This window comes from Felis catus, chromosome B3 (genome assembly GCF_018350175.1).
Source record: "Felis catus isolate Fca126 chromosome B3, F.catus_Fca126_mat1.0, whole genome shotgun sequence".
Taxonomy (NCBI): Eukaryota; Metazoa; Chordata; class Mammalia; order Carnivora; family Felidae; genus Felis; species Felis catus.
In genome coordinates, this window is record NC_058373.1 from 47,424,264 (window position 1) to 47,443,745 (window position 19,482).

Below are 19,482 nucleotides of genomic sequence, written 5' to 3' on the forward strand. Positions count from 1 at the left end.
TCAAAACTGCTGCCTAAGGAGCATCTGGGACTTGTAAAATTCCTACATGGTTTTGTATCAGAATGGATGTATAATTTTTTGTAAGACTGGATGTAAAAAGAGGAACTCTTATAGACTACTTAATAAATTCCAGGTATTATGATTTATAAAATTTCCTGCATTTAATTTTCATGCACTTGTTACAAGATAAATCTCTTTGCAGATGAGAAATCCGAGGCTCAGAAATGAAGTATCTTATCTTTTCCAAGGTCAAATATAGTGGTGAAACCAGGAAGCAAATTTACCTAATTTATTCTGTGGCTTATATTTTTTTTAAGTATAAAATGTAAATAATATTTCTATAAGAAATAATGACAGTACAATCATCTTACAACTTCTAGAGGATCTTTCATTAAAGTCCTGGACAAGGAGAAATAACAACTGTTTTGGGGTCTCTTTTATACTTTGCCAACTTGATATGGTAGAAAGGGACAGTAATTTAGAGTCATGTTTAATATCTGGTAATTTATCCACCTTCTCTGAACTTCAATCTCCTCACTTCTGAAATGGACAGGATTTAAAATGCCTTCTTGAAAAGCTGATATAAAACTTAAAATAGGGAACATGTGAAAGGTTTTAAACAATGTTGTCATAAATGCTAGTTATGATTATTGCTATTAATAAAAATAGGCTGGGGTGCCTGGCTGGCTCAGTTGGTGGAGAGCATGACTCTTGATCTCAAGGTCCTGAGCCCAAGCCCAAAGCCATTGGGTGTGGACTCAAAAAAAATTTTTTTTAAGATAGGCTAAGTAGACCTAGAAAGGTATTCAGCCAGAATCTATCCTCCATCCTGTTCTTACGAATAAGAAATATGTAAGTCCATAAAAAATAATTTTAAAAAGCTGTCAGAAGTAAAACCTCAACAATTTTATGAAAAGGGACATAAGAGATATTCAAAGATTAATGTATTGACTTTCACTAAAGACTAAACAATGAGAAGATTAAAAAAAAAAAGAGAATTGTAAAGGATCGGTCCTGATAAAAATGCTATTTCATAAGCATGCAAAGTTAAGTGAAACTTACAGTGAGGTAAGAAACTGACAAAGGCTGGTTCCAAAGCTATGTGACAGCATCTGAACGGACACTGTCCCTGGAAGAATGGCTAAATTGAAAGAAAAACAAAAACAAAAACAAAAACCCAGAAGATCTGCCTAGCTTGAAATGGAAAAATAGACAACCTAATAGCTGTGTGATTTCTTTCATTTTAAATATCTGCTAGCAAGAGATTTAAAGGAGCTTATATCATCCTAACCCAATTTTTTCCTTATCTAAGAACTAAGATTACAAGTTATAGGCAGGCTTGTATGTTTTGAATACAAAGAGTAACCAACAACACTTTCCCTCATGGGTTTATTTAAACCTAACTTTAAAATACACCCTTTTCTTACCCATAGTTTTTCTTCACATTCAGAACATTCAGAAGGAGCAGTTACATAACAAAACAGAGATTAATGGGAACATAGATGCAATATATAGAAAACACTTACTTTAATTCTCTGTCCCTCCTGTCTTGCTTTGCTATTTAACTGCTTCATCTCCTGTTTTGTACCTGAGATCAAGAGGCATAAAATACTATTTCAAAATTTGTGTGTCCTTTCTAATTATTGCATTTGAACTCGCAGAAGCTATAAAACCTACACCATTTTTCCCTTCAAAAATAAAAACATTAGCAAACCGTAAATAATCTAGAGAAAATATCTACTCTAAACAAGAAAAAGTAACACTAAACTTTATTTCCCATCAAAGCTGTCAAAGGAGGACAATGAGTAAAAAGTATTTTATTCACACAGCTACATTTTTTCCATTTATAAGGGAAACTATTTATCAAAATCAAACAATCTGGTAGTTGTAGAACACAACCACAGCTAACTTGTCAAAGCCTGAATAAAACACATGGAGTTTAATTCAGGAGTCATCACTCTGCGGGGTAAGTTAATCTGTATGATTTTCAATCTTCCTCAGTCACCAAATGTGTCAGTTTTTTTTTTTTTCTCCTTTGAGACATCTCTCCATTTTCAATTATTTTGTGATCTTGACCCTATCATCCTACTCTAAGTTTAATTTCATTGCAAATAGGTCTATGTAATAACATCTTACCCGATCATCCTAGTACTCTTTACTCTTTCACTTTGGATCCATTCCTCATACCACAATATACTGATCTTTATAAAACCCGTTGTGTCATTCCCTGCATAAAAATTTATTTTTAATTGGCTCTCTACTCCCCAAAGGATACACTACATTTCTTGAACAGAAAAGTTAGCTGCCTTACCACACTATTTACCTATGATTCCAAGATCATTTATTCTTTACTGAATTTTGTAATTTTGAGGTTTCTACACTTGTGGTCCCATCATTCCACATTTCTGGAAAGTTGTCTTCCTTCTAATCTTATTCATACAAATACTGTCTGTCCTATAATATCCTATTCAAACACCTCCCCTTTACTCTTTCCTGATGACCCAAAGTAATCTCTCCATCTCCTGTAATCCCACAGTAATCAGTGAAATTAACTTGATAATTATTTGCTGCCTAATCCTTCTTCACTGCTGCCTGAAAAGAGTTAAAGTTTCATAATTAACTCTTCAGATAAATATGACCTGTATTTCTAACCATAGCTCCTGAACTCTAAGATGAACTAAAAGATTATTCATTTTTAATGATGTATAAACTGAATGCATTCACAAATCTCAGCATCTTAAAAATGGGGACCAGAGTAAGAACAAGTTTCTTTTTTTTTTTTTAATTTTTTTTCAACGTTTTTATTTTATTTTTGGGACAGAGAGAGAGAGCATGAACGGGGGAGGGGCAGAGAGAGAGGGAGACACAGAATCGGAAACAGGCTCCAGGCTCTGAGCCATCAGCCCAGAGCCCGACGTGGGGCTCGAACTCACGGACCGCGAGATCGTGACCTGGCTGAAGTCGGACGCTTAACAGACTGCGCCACCCAGGCGCCCCAGAACAAGTTTCTTAAAAGCAGAGAGGCAACATCATTATCCTTATTTACAAGGGTAGCTCTCATGCCACTGTGCTCTACTGGGAGAAGAAAACTACAGGTTCTCTCCACCCCTAGATATTCCCAAGGCCTCTACTGTCAAATGTAAATGAACTATACCTTAGGCTCTCCCAGAACTGCAGCCAGTATAACCCTTCCTAGGGTAAGAATGACCTCTGTGAATTATATATAGATAGCACATGAGGGGAACTGAGGGTCTTATCTCCAACTTGTTATCCATCAAACCATATAGTGGCTGTTTGCCAAGCTCATCCACATGAATGAAAAGATACTGAATACCTGCTAAGAAGAGAACACTAAGCAAAATTAAAGATCTCTTTAGCTGCATCAGGTGGGAATGGCCCAGGAGTAGCTAGACAGGTGTCATTAAACTCATCCGGATAACCTTATGGACTCATTTTAGTTTCCACAGAATCTGTAAGCTGTATGTCTATTTCAGTTGAATTTTTACTTTTTTTTGTTTCCCTTATCCAAAGTACCCAATCTATGGCTTTGAGTATGAGTCTTCGAAGACTAGAGCAACTCCTTAAAAGGCTACAGCAACTCTCATATTCATTTTCTACCTGACCTGGATCATCAGGCTGCCATCCATGTGTATTTCTGACAAATGGTCTGAGAAATGACCACTGCTGGTGTTTTTTTAATAAAATGAACCTTCATTCTACCTCATTATAACAGGTACAGATGTCAGAGTATGTATTAAAATGAAAGATCTCAAAACATACTATTTATTTCTTAATTAGAAGTCTGAAATTATTTTGTGCTGAATCATAAACAGCTGCTAAACCTAGTATTTTAAAGCCAACTCATTACCACATAACTGGTTTTCCCTTTCTCCACGAATAGGCCTAAGTCCGGAACTTTACCAAGGTAGTTATTATTAGTACCACCTCCCTCTATCAATGGGCAAAGGAAAAAGGAAAAAGAAAAAAAGTTTGAGGCAAAGAGAAATAATTTGCCCAGAGTCATACAACTAGGAAGAAGAAGCACCAGAAATAGAACCCACACAACTTGATTTCAATGTTCAAGCACTTAAATTCTATGCTAGTCTACCTCACAATATACTATGCTGGCTAGCAAACTTTCTTTTTTGTTCTATCATGTCCCGTGTCTTCTTTTGAAATATCAATTATAGATCCTCTTTTCACGTTTCTCCTCTCTTCTCCCCTTCATTCGGTGTATGGCAAAAAATTTAAGACAGTTAGTTCTTTTTTGACTTGAGAAACACTAAGGTAAGGGAGTTAAAAGGTAACTGTATAATATTTGGTATATCTGAGTTCTAGGCCAGAGTCTATCATTAACCAGGCAAACTGTCTAGCCAAATCTTGTGTGTATTTTGAATCAACAGCACATATCTCAACCTGGCCAAATCTCAAACTCTCTTAGTTTCCTCATCTATAAAATAAAAGGAATAGATATAAATAGCTAGCACACTTTCTAGTTTTGAAACTCTAGGATGCTGCAAAATGGGAAGGAAAGGAAGAGCAATATAGACACAACTGTTTCACTCTGCAAACCATATTTATAAAGAGAAGGGAAAACCATGGTAGAAATTTAGCAATTGGGAAAAATAAGCACTCAAACTCTATGCAATTGAATATTGCTTCTCTCCCCCCAAATTACTACCACAATAGATTATACAGTACCTGAAAAATGCACAAAATTAAAATGCCAACTGCTGGTCACTGCTGGTACTTATAAACATAATTACTATTAGCGGTTACCTACCACTGATCTCTTTTACTTTTTTTTTTTCATTTACTTATTTATTAATTTACATCTAAGATAGTTAGCATATTGCTATAATGGCTTCAGGAGTAGATTCAGGGATTCATCCCCTATGTATCACACCCAGTGCTCATCCCAACAAGTGTCTTCCCTAATGCCCCTTACTCATTTAGCCCATCCCCCTTCCCACAACGCCTCCAGCAACCCTCAGTTTGTTCTCTGTACTTAAGAGTCTCTTCTGTTTTGTCCTCCTCCTTGTTTTTGTATTATTTTTGCTTCCCTTCCCTTACGTTCATCTGTTTTGTATCTTAAATTCCTCATATGAGTGAAGGCATCTGATATTTGTCTTTCTCTGACTGGCTAATTTTGCTTAACATAATACCTTCTAGTTCCATCCATGTAGTTGCAAACGGCAAGATTTCATTCTTTTTGATTGTCAAGTAATACTCCATTTTATGTATGTGTGTGTGTGTGTGTATATACATATATATACACACATATATATACATATACACATCTCCTTTATCCATTCATCTGTCAATGGACATCTGGGCTCTTTCCATACTTTGGCTATTGTTGATAGCGCTGCTATAAAACATAGGGGTGCATGTGCATCTTTGAACAGCACAACTGTATCCTTTGGATAAATACCTAGTAGTGAAATTGCTGGGTTGTAAGGTAGTTCTATTTTTAATTTTTGGGGGAATCTCCATACTGTTTTTCAGAGTGCCTGTACCAGCTTGCATTCCCACCAGCAGTGCAAAGGATGATATCTTTTACTTTTTAAACTGAGGAATGAAAAACTCTGTATTTCAGGAAATACTGTCAACAAGAAGACTTCTCCCCTTTCCTGTGAGCCCTGTCATAACTCCAGGGTGCAAACCCCAATGATACCTCAGTACTTAAAGCTTGGCCTAAGTTGGGTAACAGAGCTACAAGGGCAGGAAAACCAAGATGACAGGGGCCCCTTGGAATTTTCATCAACTAAAATGATCACACAACATTTTAGAAATGGAATTTGTACATCAGGAAATATGACCATGAAAATGAACATGAAATATTAGATATTTGGAGATAATAATGATGATAATTATAGTAGTAGCAGCTCTCATTTACTGAATAAATGAAATGAAATACTTCATAGCTATTATCAGGTTTCATCTTTACTCAAACCCTACAAGGTATGTGTAAAATTATCATAATTTTAGAGATGAGAACTCTGAGGCTCAAAATGCCTTGGTAACTTATCCAAGGTCACAGAATACAATTCTCCAGAGTCGGTGATCTTAAATGCTTTACTAAGTAGTATCATCAATCAGGATAATACTTTGTAAGCATAGGAGAGAGGAGGCCTATTTACCATTAATACCACCACCATCGACTTTGAGATTCACCACCATAAATCAACTTTGATTCTTTTCTCCTCGATCTCCAAACACAATTAATCTAGTAAATCTAAGAATTCTTCCCCAATCTTCCCCAAGTATTCAGCAAATACTTATAGAAATCCATGATGTAAAAAGCATTATACCGGACAGAGTAAAACTTTTATATCTAAGTTTGTCACAAGACTTCTCCTTTCCCAAAGAAAGAAACAGATAACTGAAGGGGAAAGGAAATTGATTTTATGTGTTTTACAAATCTAAAGGAAGTATATTAAGCATGACAGAATCAGCAAGTAATTCTTATTCATTACACTTAGAATGCAGCACATCTGCAAATGTATTCATTCATTTAAATTATTACATATAGATCTAGTTAATAAATTCTGATATACATAGTATTAAACTCAACACTTACATAGCAGTCACTATGTACCAGACACTGACCTAACCACTTTAAATAGATTTATCTAATTTAACCATAGTTTTACATACATTTAATCCTTATGACAGCCTTATAAAGTAATTATCCCCAATTCACCGACGAGTAAACTGAGGTAAAGTGAATTTAAGTAAGTTGTCCAGAATCATACAGGTAGTAAGTGGCAGAGCTGGGATTCATATCCAGGTACTCTGGCTCCCGTTCTGTGCTCTTGACCACTGCCTTCTAAAGAGGAGGGGGAAAAAATCTAAAACTAGAATAAATCATTAACATGGTGGTAAATAACAAAAATCATGGTATTCTCTGGCTTTTATACCTGCTGCAATGTCAAATACAGATAACATTTGTTTGTAGGAAAGGATAAAAACTAAGGGAGGGCAGGGAGAAAACTCATTAACTACACCTCTTGCCCAGATCTAAACTATTTGAGATCTTAATCACTCCTTTCAGTCTCTGGTGCCTTAACCTCGATCACCACTTTTCACATATTTCTGAAAATGAAAGTGTTATTCACATCATGATTATGCTTTTATCTGTTCAGTTGTGTGTTTTGTTCTGCAGAGGTGAGCAGGTCAACAATGCAGAAACCAGGACTAACAAAAGTGAAGAGGTTTGAAGTACATGCCACAAATGCTCTTACTTCCTTATGAGTGTCTCAGACATGTGTCATCTTCACATTTCCTAAGAATACTGACCATGTCTACCATTTCTTCTGTAACCACTAATAGGTACATGCATTTATTTTTGTCTCTACCTAATAAAAATACTCTATTGAATGATGTGCTACGGCAGGTTCTGATAACCATAAACTTGGTAAATCACCTATATATTGTGAGGCTACTTTTCTTGTGGGTTTGGGAAAAATGGGCAGACAGGAGCTCTGCTGGCTTTTCCTACGTCAGAAAGAACATGTATAACACTAAGTACACTTTTGAGAAGTTTGTGGCCTCTTAACCATACAACTCTGGTAGAGCTCACTTAGGCATCAAGGTTACTAGAGCAAAATGCCATCTTCGTTAGATTTAAAGTAAGTACCTATAAGGCAAAAAGTGTACAAAGCAAATATTCCCCTTAAAAAGGTGTTAAATAGATACTAAGTTCAACCTACGTGATTTTGTGTAGTCAATCTTGTACGATAAAATGCATAGTTATGATACATGAGTAGAGAACTATTAACAGAGTTCATGTACCAAATATGTTTTTACAGTAATGCAAAACATGATTATTTCTCCCTTATAGTTTTAGCGGAGGCATGGCGGATGGAGAACTCAGCTCAATCCAACTAAACTATAAGCATATGCTTTATGACTCCACCAAACCACTCATTCTGCAGTTTTTACATACTTTTTATTGTAGCCTACTATGTTTCAAGCTTTACAAAAAGTAAAATAAATTTTTTTCCTACCAGTATTGTAAAATCAAATTATTTTTTAAATGATACAACCTGCTGTGATGGAAATGTATTATTTATACAATATGGCAAAGTCTAAATACATTTCACTGGCAGAATTTCTACAAAATACTTGCAAATTTCATTAAAGTTTAAATTGACTTGTTAATGATTTTACAAAGTATCAAAATTGGTTTTTAGCCAATATCAGTATTTACTTCTGAATTTAAAAAAACTCAACAGACTATGATACTCAGTGGAATAAAGTATTTTGGTAAACTGAGACTCTTATTAACAAAATTATATCTATATTTATGATTATGAAAAAAATAGTCAACTTGGTAGGTGGAGTTTAATGATAAAACCCAAAAAGTTCATAAACTTCCTATTAAAAGTGTATTGAAGACAGCTTCTAAGATAACCATAAATGTCTTTCCTTGGTGAAAAGATTTCAGGAGAGAATTAAATTGTTCAAAATTATAAATAAAACATAACTTAACTAGATAAACCATTTTAGGTTCAAAATCATGACCAGGATAGAAGAAGCAAAGTTAGTGGAAGAATGGATTTCAATGAGAACAAAAATAAAGGGTAGTATATATATATATAAAGGAAATATATAGTATATATATAGTATATATATATATACTATATATATATACTATATATATATAGTATATATATATATACTATATATATATACTATATATCCTTTATATATATATATACTATATATATATAAATATATATATAAATATATAAGTATATATATATAAGTATATATAGTATATAAGTATATATAAGTATATAAGTATATATAAGTATATAAGTATATATAAGTATATATACTTATAAGTATAAGTATATATATATATATAAGTATATACTTATAAGTATATAAGTATATATATAAGTATATGTATATATGAGTATATATATAAGTATATAAGAATATATATAAATATATATATAAATATATAAGTATATAAGTGTATATATAAATATATAAGTATATATATATAAATATATATATCCTTTATATATATATATAATGGATATATATATTATATATATTTATATATATAATATATATATCTATTATATATATAATATATATATCCTTTATATATATAGTATATAAATATATATATTATAAGTATATAATATATATCCTTTACATATATAGTATATATAGATAGATATATGCTATCTATATAGCATATATATCTATTTATACTATATATATACACACACACACACACACACACACACACACACACACACACATACACGGTTGCATGGTAGATTGGGAATATTTAAATATTAATCTTGGGTTTTTAAACAGAAAACTAATTTACTATAAAATCAATTTAACTTTGCAATGCACACAATACACATTCAACATAGCATAGCAAATAGCAAAAAGAAAAGTAAGAGTAACTTTGAAGTCCATCTCTAGAGGCAAACTTAATTTCACGATCATGAAATATGTAAAACTTTGGATGTACTAATATGTTCTCTTCTCCTAGAATCTTATTTAGTACTCAAGTACAACAAAAGTGAAAGTCTAAAAGGAAAGTACACATAAGGTGCAAAGGCACCATTTAATACATTTTAAGAAATAAGTTATCACACAGCAACTCAAGCCTTTGAAAGAAAATAATCCAATAAATAGTATTTTGTTCTCCACTATATAAAATCCATACTTCACAATCTAAACAGGAAACCTACCTTTCCTACTCACAATGGTATTTAAAGAATCAAAAACTTCTAAAGGTAGAAGAATATTTGGACAATCAGTTTAACTAGCCCCAAGGTTAAAATAAGGTGACCAAGGATTACACAGGAGAGAGGATAGTAAATCCAAGTCTTGTGATACCCACAACAGTACTCTTTACACTACAACCCAGCTTTCTCATCACAGATTCCCAAAAGGGAAACACTAAAACCATGTTTAATTGTCTCTTTAATAATTATTCTTAATTCTCTGTGACTATCCTATTTTTTCCCAAAGTATTTAAAATAAATTAAACATAGGCTACAGCCAAATATAATAGCAAACCACATATTTTAACTCAACATTAAAAAAAATTTTGTTAATGTTTATGTATTTTTGAGAGACAGAGAGAGACACAGCATGAGCAAGGGAGGGGCAGAGAGGGAAACAGATTCCGAGGCAGGCTCCAGACTCTGAGCTGTCAGCACAGAGCCTGACGCAGGGCTCAAACCCATGGACCAAGAGATCATGACCTGAGCTGAAATCCGATGCTTAGCTGACTGAACTACTCAGGCACCCCTAATTCAGCATTTTTTAATGCAAAATGACATAACCCATATGGAGATTATGGACTCCAATCACATACTGTTTCCTTCCACTTATGCTAATATGCTTCTAGGGTTAAATATCCATAAATTTTATGCTTGTCTATCTTCTAATGGTTAATTCTAAGAGGTAAATAGTTCATTATTTATTCAAACTATGACATTTTGGAAAAGGTAGCTCTTAACCTCAGCAATTTACTGCAGAGTCTGGAAACACAGAATTTAAACTTACTGCCAGCTCTTTGGTCTAATTTTTAATCTTTCAGTCTCATTATTTTAAAGTTTTGGGGGATTTGTTTGTTTACTGCTAAAAAGAGGCTCTAATCTTATGACCTCACTATGTGTAGAATGTTAGCTTGGTCCTATTTTCTCTTAACTGCCAACCGAGAAATGTCATCTGTTATGTGTGTTTTGATATGCTTCCAAGAGACAGAGCTATAGAGTCCCAGATATAAACAGCTGATGACTACTGGAACAAGAACGGGAGAGGGAAGACTGGAAACTGATACTCTGAAAGTCAGTGCCATCTCTCAAAGGTAATACACGAAGAAAACAATACACAAAGAAAAATTTATGTATGGAGAATAGTTAAGCATTCTAAACTCTTCCAACTCTAGTAAAGAGTATTATAGGTAATCCAGGTGTAGAAATATTTCCTTCACTGTAAGAGATAAAATAAACTCCCCAAATATGACAATAAATGGAAAAAAATAAATCTACCATGAAGGTACTGTGTATTCTATGATACTCCCATGTAAATACGTAATCTTCATTTCTCTTAACAGAGTTCATATACAAAAAAACTTATTTATTCTGCCAAAGTACTTCATAGTTTTAATCAAGGGTGATGAACAAACTTACTCTAGATGAGTCATAAGAGGGGCTTGGTTGACCACTTGTTCCCCAAGATGTCGTACCTCCTCGTTCATCCATACCTGAGAAGAAAGTGAAAGATTTAAATCCAGAAGGATAGTATGATGGATTTTTTTTAAATATAGTATAGCAGAGAATAAAATTCAGCAAGTAGTATTTGCATTTGCATGGAACTAGCTGTGTATCAATTCTTGTCTCAGAAACCTGAAGAGCATAAGTTACCTTGAGGGTCTTCGTCACTGCTCCATACAGTGCCCAATATACAATGGAGAATTTCAGAACCAAAATATGTCTCTGGAGACTTTAAAATAGGGAATAATCTAGATTTCCCATTTCTGTCCGTACCCACTGCTACTTCTAAGAGTAAATGAAACTTTCTTTTTTTTTTTTTTTTTTAACGTTTATTTATTTTTGAGACAGAGAGAGACAGAGCATGAACGGGGGAGGGTCAGAGAGAGAGGGAGACACAGAATCTGAAGCAGGCTCCAGGCTCTGTGCTGTCAGCACAGAGCCCGACGCGGGGCTCAAACTCACGGACCGCGAGATCATGACCTGAGCCGAAGTCGAGCGCTCAACCGACTGAGACACCCAGGCGCCCCGTAAATGAAACTTTCTATAGTTTAGTCCTGCCTACATGAAAGTATGGAGAATTTAGTTCTTATGGATAAGTCTTAAAAAATCAAGCAAGTTGAACTGTTCAAGTTAATAAAACTGGTTTCTAACATAGCACTAATGAGATATTCTTAACTGAAGATATCAAACTAAATCAAACTATACCAAATCATATCATATCTATGTTAGTTATATCAAAACTAATAAAAAATGTGACAACTCATGCTTATTTTGGAGAGAGACAGAGACAGCGCATGTGCATGTGTGCAGGGGAGGGGCAGAGAGGATCTGAGGTGGGCTCTGGGCTGACAGCAATCAACCTTATGTGGTGCTCGAACTCTTGAGATCACGACCTGAGCCGAAAGTGGGACGCTTAATGGACTGAGCCACCCAGGTGCCCCTAAAATCTGATTCTAAATGAGTAGGTCTACACTTATGAAAATTGCAAAGGAAAACTCAAAGTGAAAAAAGATAAGTAACCATTAACAAAAAATCAGTTCATTGTGCTCCTTAATGTGCCTTCTGAAGCTCTGGTTCCATTATTTTACCTTCCAATCAATCCCTAGAAAAAGCTGAAAGACCGGGAGACCTCTCAATCCAGATATCTCTCCCTTTTCTGTTCTGAGGACCAGTCTTTTTTTACCCTTGACTCCTAACAGCTTATGCTTTCCCAACCCTTGCCAAGTTTTCTATGATGAAATAAACACAAATAGTTGCCTTTTTTACATTCTTGCATGAGAAAACTCCTGATGCTACAAAGACAACATTCTGCTAAGTTTAGAACTTCTTTTTCTTAAAAACAATTTTTTTTCAAAATCCTCTGTGATTTAGAGGAGAACGTGATCTGTGATAAGTTAAATACCACAAATTTTCCAGTAACCAGCCAGGATTCCCAAGCCACTTCACATGGACAGAATTGCCAGCTGAAGGGACAGAACTGCCAATTGTCCATAGGTGACAAAAGCAGGCAAGGAGGAGTGAGTTTTTGAAGCAGAGTATACTAATTACTAATTCAGCTGGTAGGACTCTAATTTATTCTTTTCATGAATCTGTACTTCCTATATTAAGTGACTGATGTATAATTTTAAAAGTTTTTAAAAATACTATAGAGAAAAGATGGATACCTACTACAGAAAACACTCAAGGCATAATTTCAAGAGAACCAGATACCTTGAAAACACAGAGATCACGAATAAAAATACACAGTGTTTTGTTCATGCTTGGATAATTCTTACTAAAACTCTAGATTTAAAAAAGATTCTACAAGTTGGGGTAATAGCATGTAAAAACACACTTCGTTACCATCTCTCCAGTATCACCAGTTATCTGTAGGCTATATTCCAAGCATTTTCTTTGTAATCAACACTGCAGAACAGAAGCCAGAATTCCTATAAGGCCCAATCCAAGACAAAGGCTATTATTAACACACAAAATAAATACTACTTATGAATTGCTAATAATTTTATGAAAAGTTTTTTTAAATCATACTTTTCATTTGCAACTATGTCTTTTTAACATTTTTTTATACTATATAGCCAAAGTGAAATACAAAGTCAAATTGGCTATTGAAAGCAGAGTCTCAAATATTTGTACACCCATATTCTATTCCACTATTTACAATTGCCAGAAGGTGGAAGCAACTCAAGTATCCACTGACAGATGAATGGATAAACAAAATGTGACATATACATACAATGGAATATTATTCAGCCTTAAAGATGGAGGGAACTCCTACACATGCTACAAAATGGATGAACCTGAGGACATATGTTAAGTGAAATAAACTAGTCACAAAAAGGACAAATACTGTACAATTCCACTTACATCGGGTATAAATTCATGGAGACAAAAAGTAGAATGGTGGGGCTGAGAAGAAGAGGGGAATCATACTTACAGTGATAGTTAAGAGCACAGAATAGAAACTTATTTTGATGACCCTATCTTAATGAAAATGATCAGACTATAGTTTATTCTTTTTATGACTCTGAATCATCTTACATCAAATGAGTAATAAATATGAGGCCTATGTGTTATTTACATATCTCTGTAAAAGAGAATGCAAAAAGGTGAGTGCCTATTACAGAAAACATCTCAGACAAAATTTTTTAAAGATATAAAATTATGTGAAAACACATACTCAATTGCATCAAGTGACACTACTTCCACAGCATAAAAGAAGAGTAAAGATTAATTAAATGAGATGGTAATTAAGTAAGCCAACAGCTAAACAGTATGACATACCAAGGACAGTGGACACAGCAGGGGGCTCAAAGGATGCTATAGAATAACAAGGATCTGGGTAGGTTTTAAACTCAGAGCTCTTTAGTTTTATTGTTAACATAACCAGACTCTGAGTAGAAGGTCGTGGCTGGCACTGACAAAGGCAAGAGTCATCTTTCAGCATCAATGACTCCTTTCTGCTGAAGACAATGGCTGTACAAACAGACATATGACAGGAATAATAAATTTTCCAAAGCCTCAGACATAAGACCAAGGTAAGCAGAGAAAAAGAAATTACACACAGAAAATAAACTTAATATAAAACTGTACAAACTGATCAAAATTTATACAAATTGATCAAAATCAAATTTATCAACAAGAAAATAAAGTATAGTTGCAATACAGTGATTGGGAGAAAAACGTTTCTATTAAGATATGTCTGAACCACCACTGCCATATATTTTCTTTCCTTCCCATTTCTAGTCTATGCATTCCAATTTAACAATTTTAGAGAAGCTAGTTCCACGATTGATAGATTAAAATGGTGGAAATAAGAGAAAGTTTAACAATCACTAAGTAGCAGAAACCCTTGGGAGTCTTGCTTAACTTTCTAATAAACTATTCTATTTCTATTCAACAAGATTAAAAGGGTTCATCAATATTTTAATATAGAGACTAAAGGACTCTTTTCTTTTTTAATCTTTATATACAGATTCTCTTAAGTCCCTGCTTTTTTATATGGAACCAATTAAAGTCCAATATATATTTTGATTCCATAGGTCACATTTTAAAAGGTATACATACTATTTTTTAATATCTTCTAGTAAAGAACATATTTTTTAAGCTTGTATCAAAAAATAATGGCTTGTAAATTCAGTGAAACAATTTGCTACTTTCTCATTTAATAGGAAAAGTAACTAAAAACAAATCATAAGTCACTACATACAAAGGCAATTTTTTAAGAGGCTAGGACCCTGGAGAAGGAATTAGAGGTAAAAAAAAATGAGTTTTTGAGATGTCAGCAAAATTCTTCAAGGAGCAAGTAAACTTCTTGGTAAAGTTTAACATATGACATTACTCTTTCTATGAAGAACTCAGATATTGGTCTACACCTGCTTCCTCTCTCCTGCTACCATCTTTAGTTTTTGACCAAAAGTGCTCTCTCAAGTTAACCATAAACTATGCTTACAACTTCATCTTATCTCTTCTTTCATTCTCCTAGCACAGAGTCTTATAGATTTCTCTAGGTTTTTAACCACCAGGGAAAAACTGAAAACAGATTGGGAGGGGGAATGATTTTTCTACACCCTCAGCATCTATTCCGCTCCCCATGCCCTCCACCATATGGGTCCAAAACAGTACAGAGTTTGTGTACATAAAGCATACTCATGGTTTGGTGAGGCTCAGCGAAGACCTCCCTGCCTGGAGGTAAAAGGGGTGAATGAGGAGAAAAGCTGCTGAGCAGTTCCATATTTTCCTACTTGCCACTATTACCAATAACCTGCTGCCTGAGACTAAGACTAGGGTAAAGTGACACACAGGTCTAGAATTGGGAAAATATTTCTAGTAGTAGGTAGAGAGTCTACTGAGCAGAGAAGGAATAAAAGGAAGAAGGGGGACAATACTAAGAATGGAGTGAAGATGAATAAGGGTATCTCTGTAGAAAAGCTGGTAAGAAAAAAAAAAAAACCACTACAGCCACTTGCTTAGTATCTATCCTTACGAAAAAGGGCCATATATAAAGTTAGAAGGAAGAGCACAGGAGACTGTATCTTTCTCTCTCTCTCTCTCTCTCTCTCTCTCTCTCTCTCTCTCTCTCTCTCACACACACACACACACACACACACACACACACACATACACACACACTGCTCTAGGAGCAGTGAAATCAAGTCTTCTTATCTTAGCAAGTAAAACGTACTTCAAAAATATCAAATCCCAACCCTGTTATAAATAAGGGAAAGATAATGTAGATTGCAGGATTGCCATCTGCTGTAAGGTGATTCAATAAATGATTTGATGAAAGAAATCTGATTGGAGATGACTATGTCAAATAACTAAAGCTATGAATGTATCTCTTCAATAGTTTCACTCAATTTTATTTGTGGAGTAATGACACTTGTTTAGATAACACTCCAAGGTTGCCATCAATTGTAAAACAAAACACAAGTAAAACTCATCACCATTTCTATTGTATGATTTTAGATTCTCATGAAATAAATCTACCAATGTGTTTTTCTCGAAATTCATTGTGAAATAGGATCAATTAGAATATAATAGCACACCTTTGCTGTTAGACTAAACATCAACAAAAACAAAATGGAAAAGCTATGATAATATTAAAATTGTAAGTGTATTTAAGAGAATTTAAGACACAGTGCCTCATATGAAGTATGTAACAATGATTATAAAGGTTTGTTAAAGTTATGAAATATTAGGGTTCTGTACCTAGAGCAGTCAAAAGAAACAATTTAGTTCTTTTTAAAAGTAGGTAAGAAAATAAAAACAGTAACAAGAGCAAAAGGAATCACAGGTCACCTTTTAAAGTTCAATCACAATTTCCATTTGGTATTATTAAGAACAAAGATTTACAAGTAGGGATATTCTAGTGCCAAAATACACTACAGTAAGGTAGTAAATACATGACTAATTCCAAGAAAATGAATAATTTTGAAAATAACATTCAAACACAGTTATTTTAACTATGTTATTAACCACATCATTCTAAATAAATACCCTGTAAAGATACAATTCAGCAGGACATTCCACTAATTTAAACAGAGTAGAGGATCCAAAGAAAATGGCAAGTCTACCTATTTACAAACAAGAGATACAGCCTGATGGCCAGAGATTGAAACGAAATTCCAGAGGGCAAGCAGGTATGTTGTACTACCTTGGGAGCTATCTGGTGACCTGGTATTTTGTTTCTCTTGCTATCTGAAAGTAGAACATTCTTATAAAATGTCCTACAAAAAGACTTTTGTAAGTTGAAATGGCAAAAAGTAAACAAGCAATTACCATTTGTAAAAGCAAATATCCTCTTCCAATTTCTTTCAATTACCAAAAACAGGTACAAACGTAGGTCTTTAGTAAAAGCAAAGTGGCATAAAGTGAACTTTTGGAGAGTGGGGGAAACCTGTACTCCTCCTCTCCAATACAAATACCAAAGCCCTATATCTAAACAACATTGTCAGTTGTTTTCCTCCATAGAGGCACTTAGGCAGTCAACTCTTAAAAACAGGCCTGATTGTCTCTCTCACACTCTGGAGGACTCTCAGCAAAAGGTCTCTCAATAGTACAATCCCATTAGATTGACATTACACATTTCCAAAGTCTGTAACTCACTATATTTAACATGATCATTTCAGTTCAAGCCATCAACCATCTCTGACATATATTACCGTAAGAGTTTCCTAAAGGGTCCCTATTCTTCTTTTCCTTCTACAGTCTATTCTTTACACAGCAACTAGAATGACCCTTTAGAAACAAATCATGTCACTCCTATGCTCAAAATCTACCGAAGTATTCCTTCTCTTGGATCAATCTGTTTCAACAACATGGCCCCTGCTTTTGCTTGGTGTGTTTGAGCAAAAGCAAGGGGCCATATTGGGATCTTTCCATTTGCCCTTTCCTCTTCATAAAATGCTCCCACCCAGATATCTGAATGATCTCTTAATTTCCTTCAGGTCTCTGTTCAAATGTCATCTTATAGGTGGATGTTTACTGTCTTTTTCCAACAGATTGAAAAATCCATCAAAATAAGGATGTAGTTTGTTTTGTTCAGCTTTAACCATTTGGTAACTAGAACATGCCTGACACAAGTAGGTATTAATAAATATTTACAGAAGAATAAATGTATAGAGTGGAAATAATAAAATCAGTTTAATAAAAGTGAGGCTATACCAGGTTCCCTATTTGTTAGCTTATCATTACTTTTACACAGTAATCAAAACCAGTCTTCTAAATAACTATACTTTTTTTAAAACTCTGTGAGAAGTAGTTAGATTGCAAATGACTCTATAAACCAGATGACTACTCCCAAAGAGCAAAAATTACTAACAACTTTTAAAGAAATTAAATCCTCACTAGGCTTGGTAGCTAAAGAAACTACAGACCTTAAATATCACAACTGTGAAATGACCTCATCACATGTCCTAAGAAAAATCACTTTGTATTCATTATAGTACAGCCTATAACACATTGCTATAAAAGGAATTTTAAATAAAACATGTTCCAAAAAGATTCATATATTCAGCATGATGTTGGGATATTTACAAATGTAGTTAGAAATGTATGATTCTCTTTAACTTGGTAACATTCTTCTTTCCTATTTCCTTAACTAGTCACTCTTCATATTAATTTCTACCTCATCAATTTTCCAACTATCACATTTGTTCTTTTTACATACACAATACCCTGGGGTTCAGGTACTGTGTATTGCTTGTTCTTCTACTATGTTCCCATTTCAATCCACAGTTAACACTGCCAGCACACTTAACTTGCCATAAACACAAGTTGGGTCATATCCATTCACTACACAAATGTGATCCTCTCTCTGCTGCTTCAGGTTTAACATTCACACACCTGAGGGTGGCATTCTTCAAGGTGGCCTCAATCTGCCTTTTCAGCTTCAGTACTTACTATATCCCTTCAAAACCTCAAGGTCCCCCAACCTCATCAGGACATTAATCACTCCCCAAACATGCCAAATTCATCTTCTACCCCTATTGTTCCCTAGCCCTAGAATATCCTCCTTCATCTAACCCTTAACCTATTAAATTTCTAATTCTGATTCATCCTAAGATCAAATGTCCCCTCCTGAGAAGTGTTCTCCAGCAACTAAGCCTAAATTAATCACACTTCTTTAGAAGTTAATTTGTACTTATTCTGTCTTAAACACTGATGGTTGTTTTCATTTACATTCTACCAATAAAACTTTATAATAGGAAGCATCTCTTGTTCATCTCTATGTTTTTCTGGTACCTAGCAGAAGTGTGGTATTCTGCATTCAAATGTTTACTGAATGATTCAGAACATATAAAATTAGGGCATTCATGTAACTGTCTGTCATAATAATTCAATAACTAAGGATGGGTTAAAAACAAGAGGCCCAAAATAGAAAAATTATGCCTAGCAACTCAAAAAATAATAATTACTTTTTAAACAAAGTATTATTTTTAAAAGCAGATGACAAAATGTGTTGCAGAAACCTCAAAAGTGACCTAGTAAGCTCAGCTTCCAGTACAATGCAGTAAGCTCTGATAGACAGGCTTCTATAAATTCTGGGGGAAAATACAAATATAAAACAATTACTTACAAGCTCTAGAAAGTGAACAAAATCAGGCTGATTTTGGATGAGAACATAAACTTGGAAGAAAAGACCAGAATGAATAACTATCTTTCTTTAACAGATTTTAGGGATCAGAACAAGTGAATTTCCCATTCTTAAAGCTTTATC

The 19,482-nt window shown here is 34.2% G+C and overlaps 1 protein-coding gene and 1 long non-coding RNA gene across 3 annotated transcripts in view; one reads left to right on the forward strand and one right to left on the reverse strand.

Annotated features, from left to right (window-relative positions):
* TCF12 (transcription factor 12) overlaps nucleotides 1-19,482 on the reverse strand; it is a 379,017-nt gene that overhangs the window by 209,244 nt on the left and 150,291 nt on the right. The window contains 1 exon segment of the mRNA XM_045059253.1: nucleotides 11,181-11,254. Within this exon segment, the coding sequence (XP_044915188.1) occupies nucleotides 11,181-11,254 (74 nt within the window).
* Nucleotides 10,674-19,482, forward strand: part of LOC109500661 — a 32,842-nt gene continuing 24,033 nt past the window's right edge. For both annotated transcript variants that reach the window (XR_006599203.1, XR_002158354.3), the window contains exon 1: nucleotides 10,674-10,855. This is a non-coding gene — a long non-coding RNA (uncharacterized LOC109500661). The remainder of the gene's footprint in view (nucleotides 10,856-19,482) is intronic.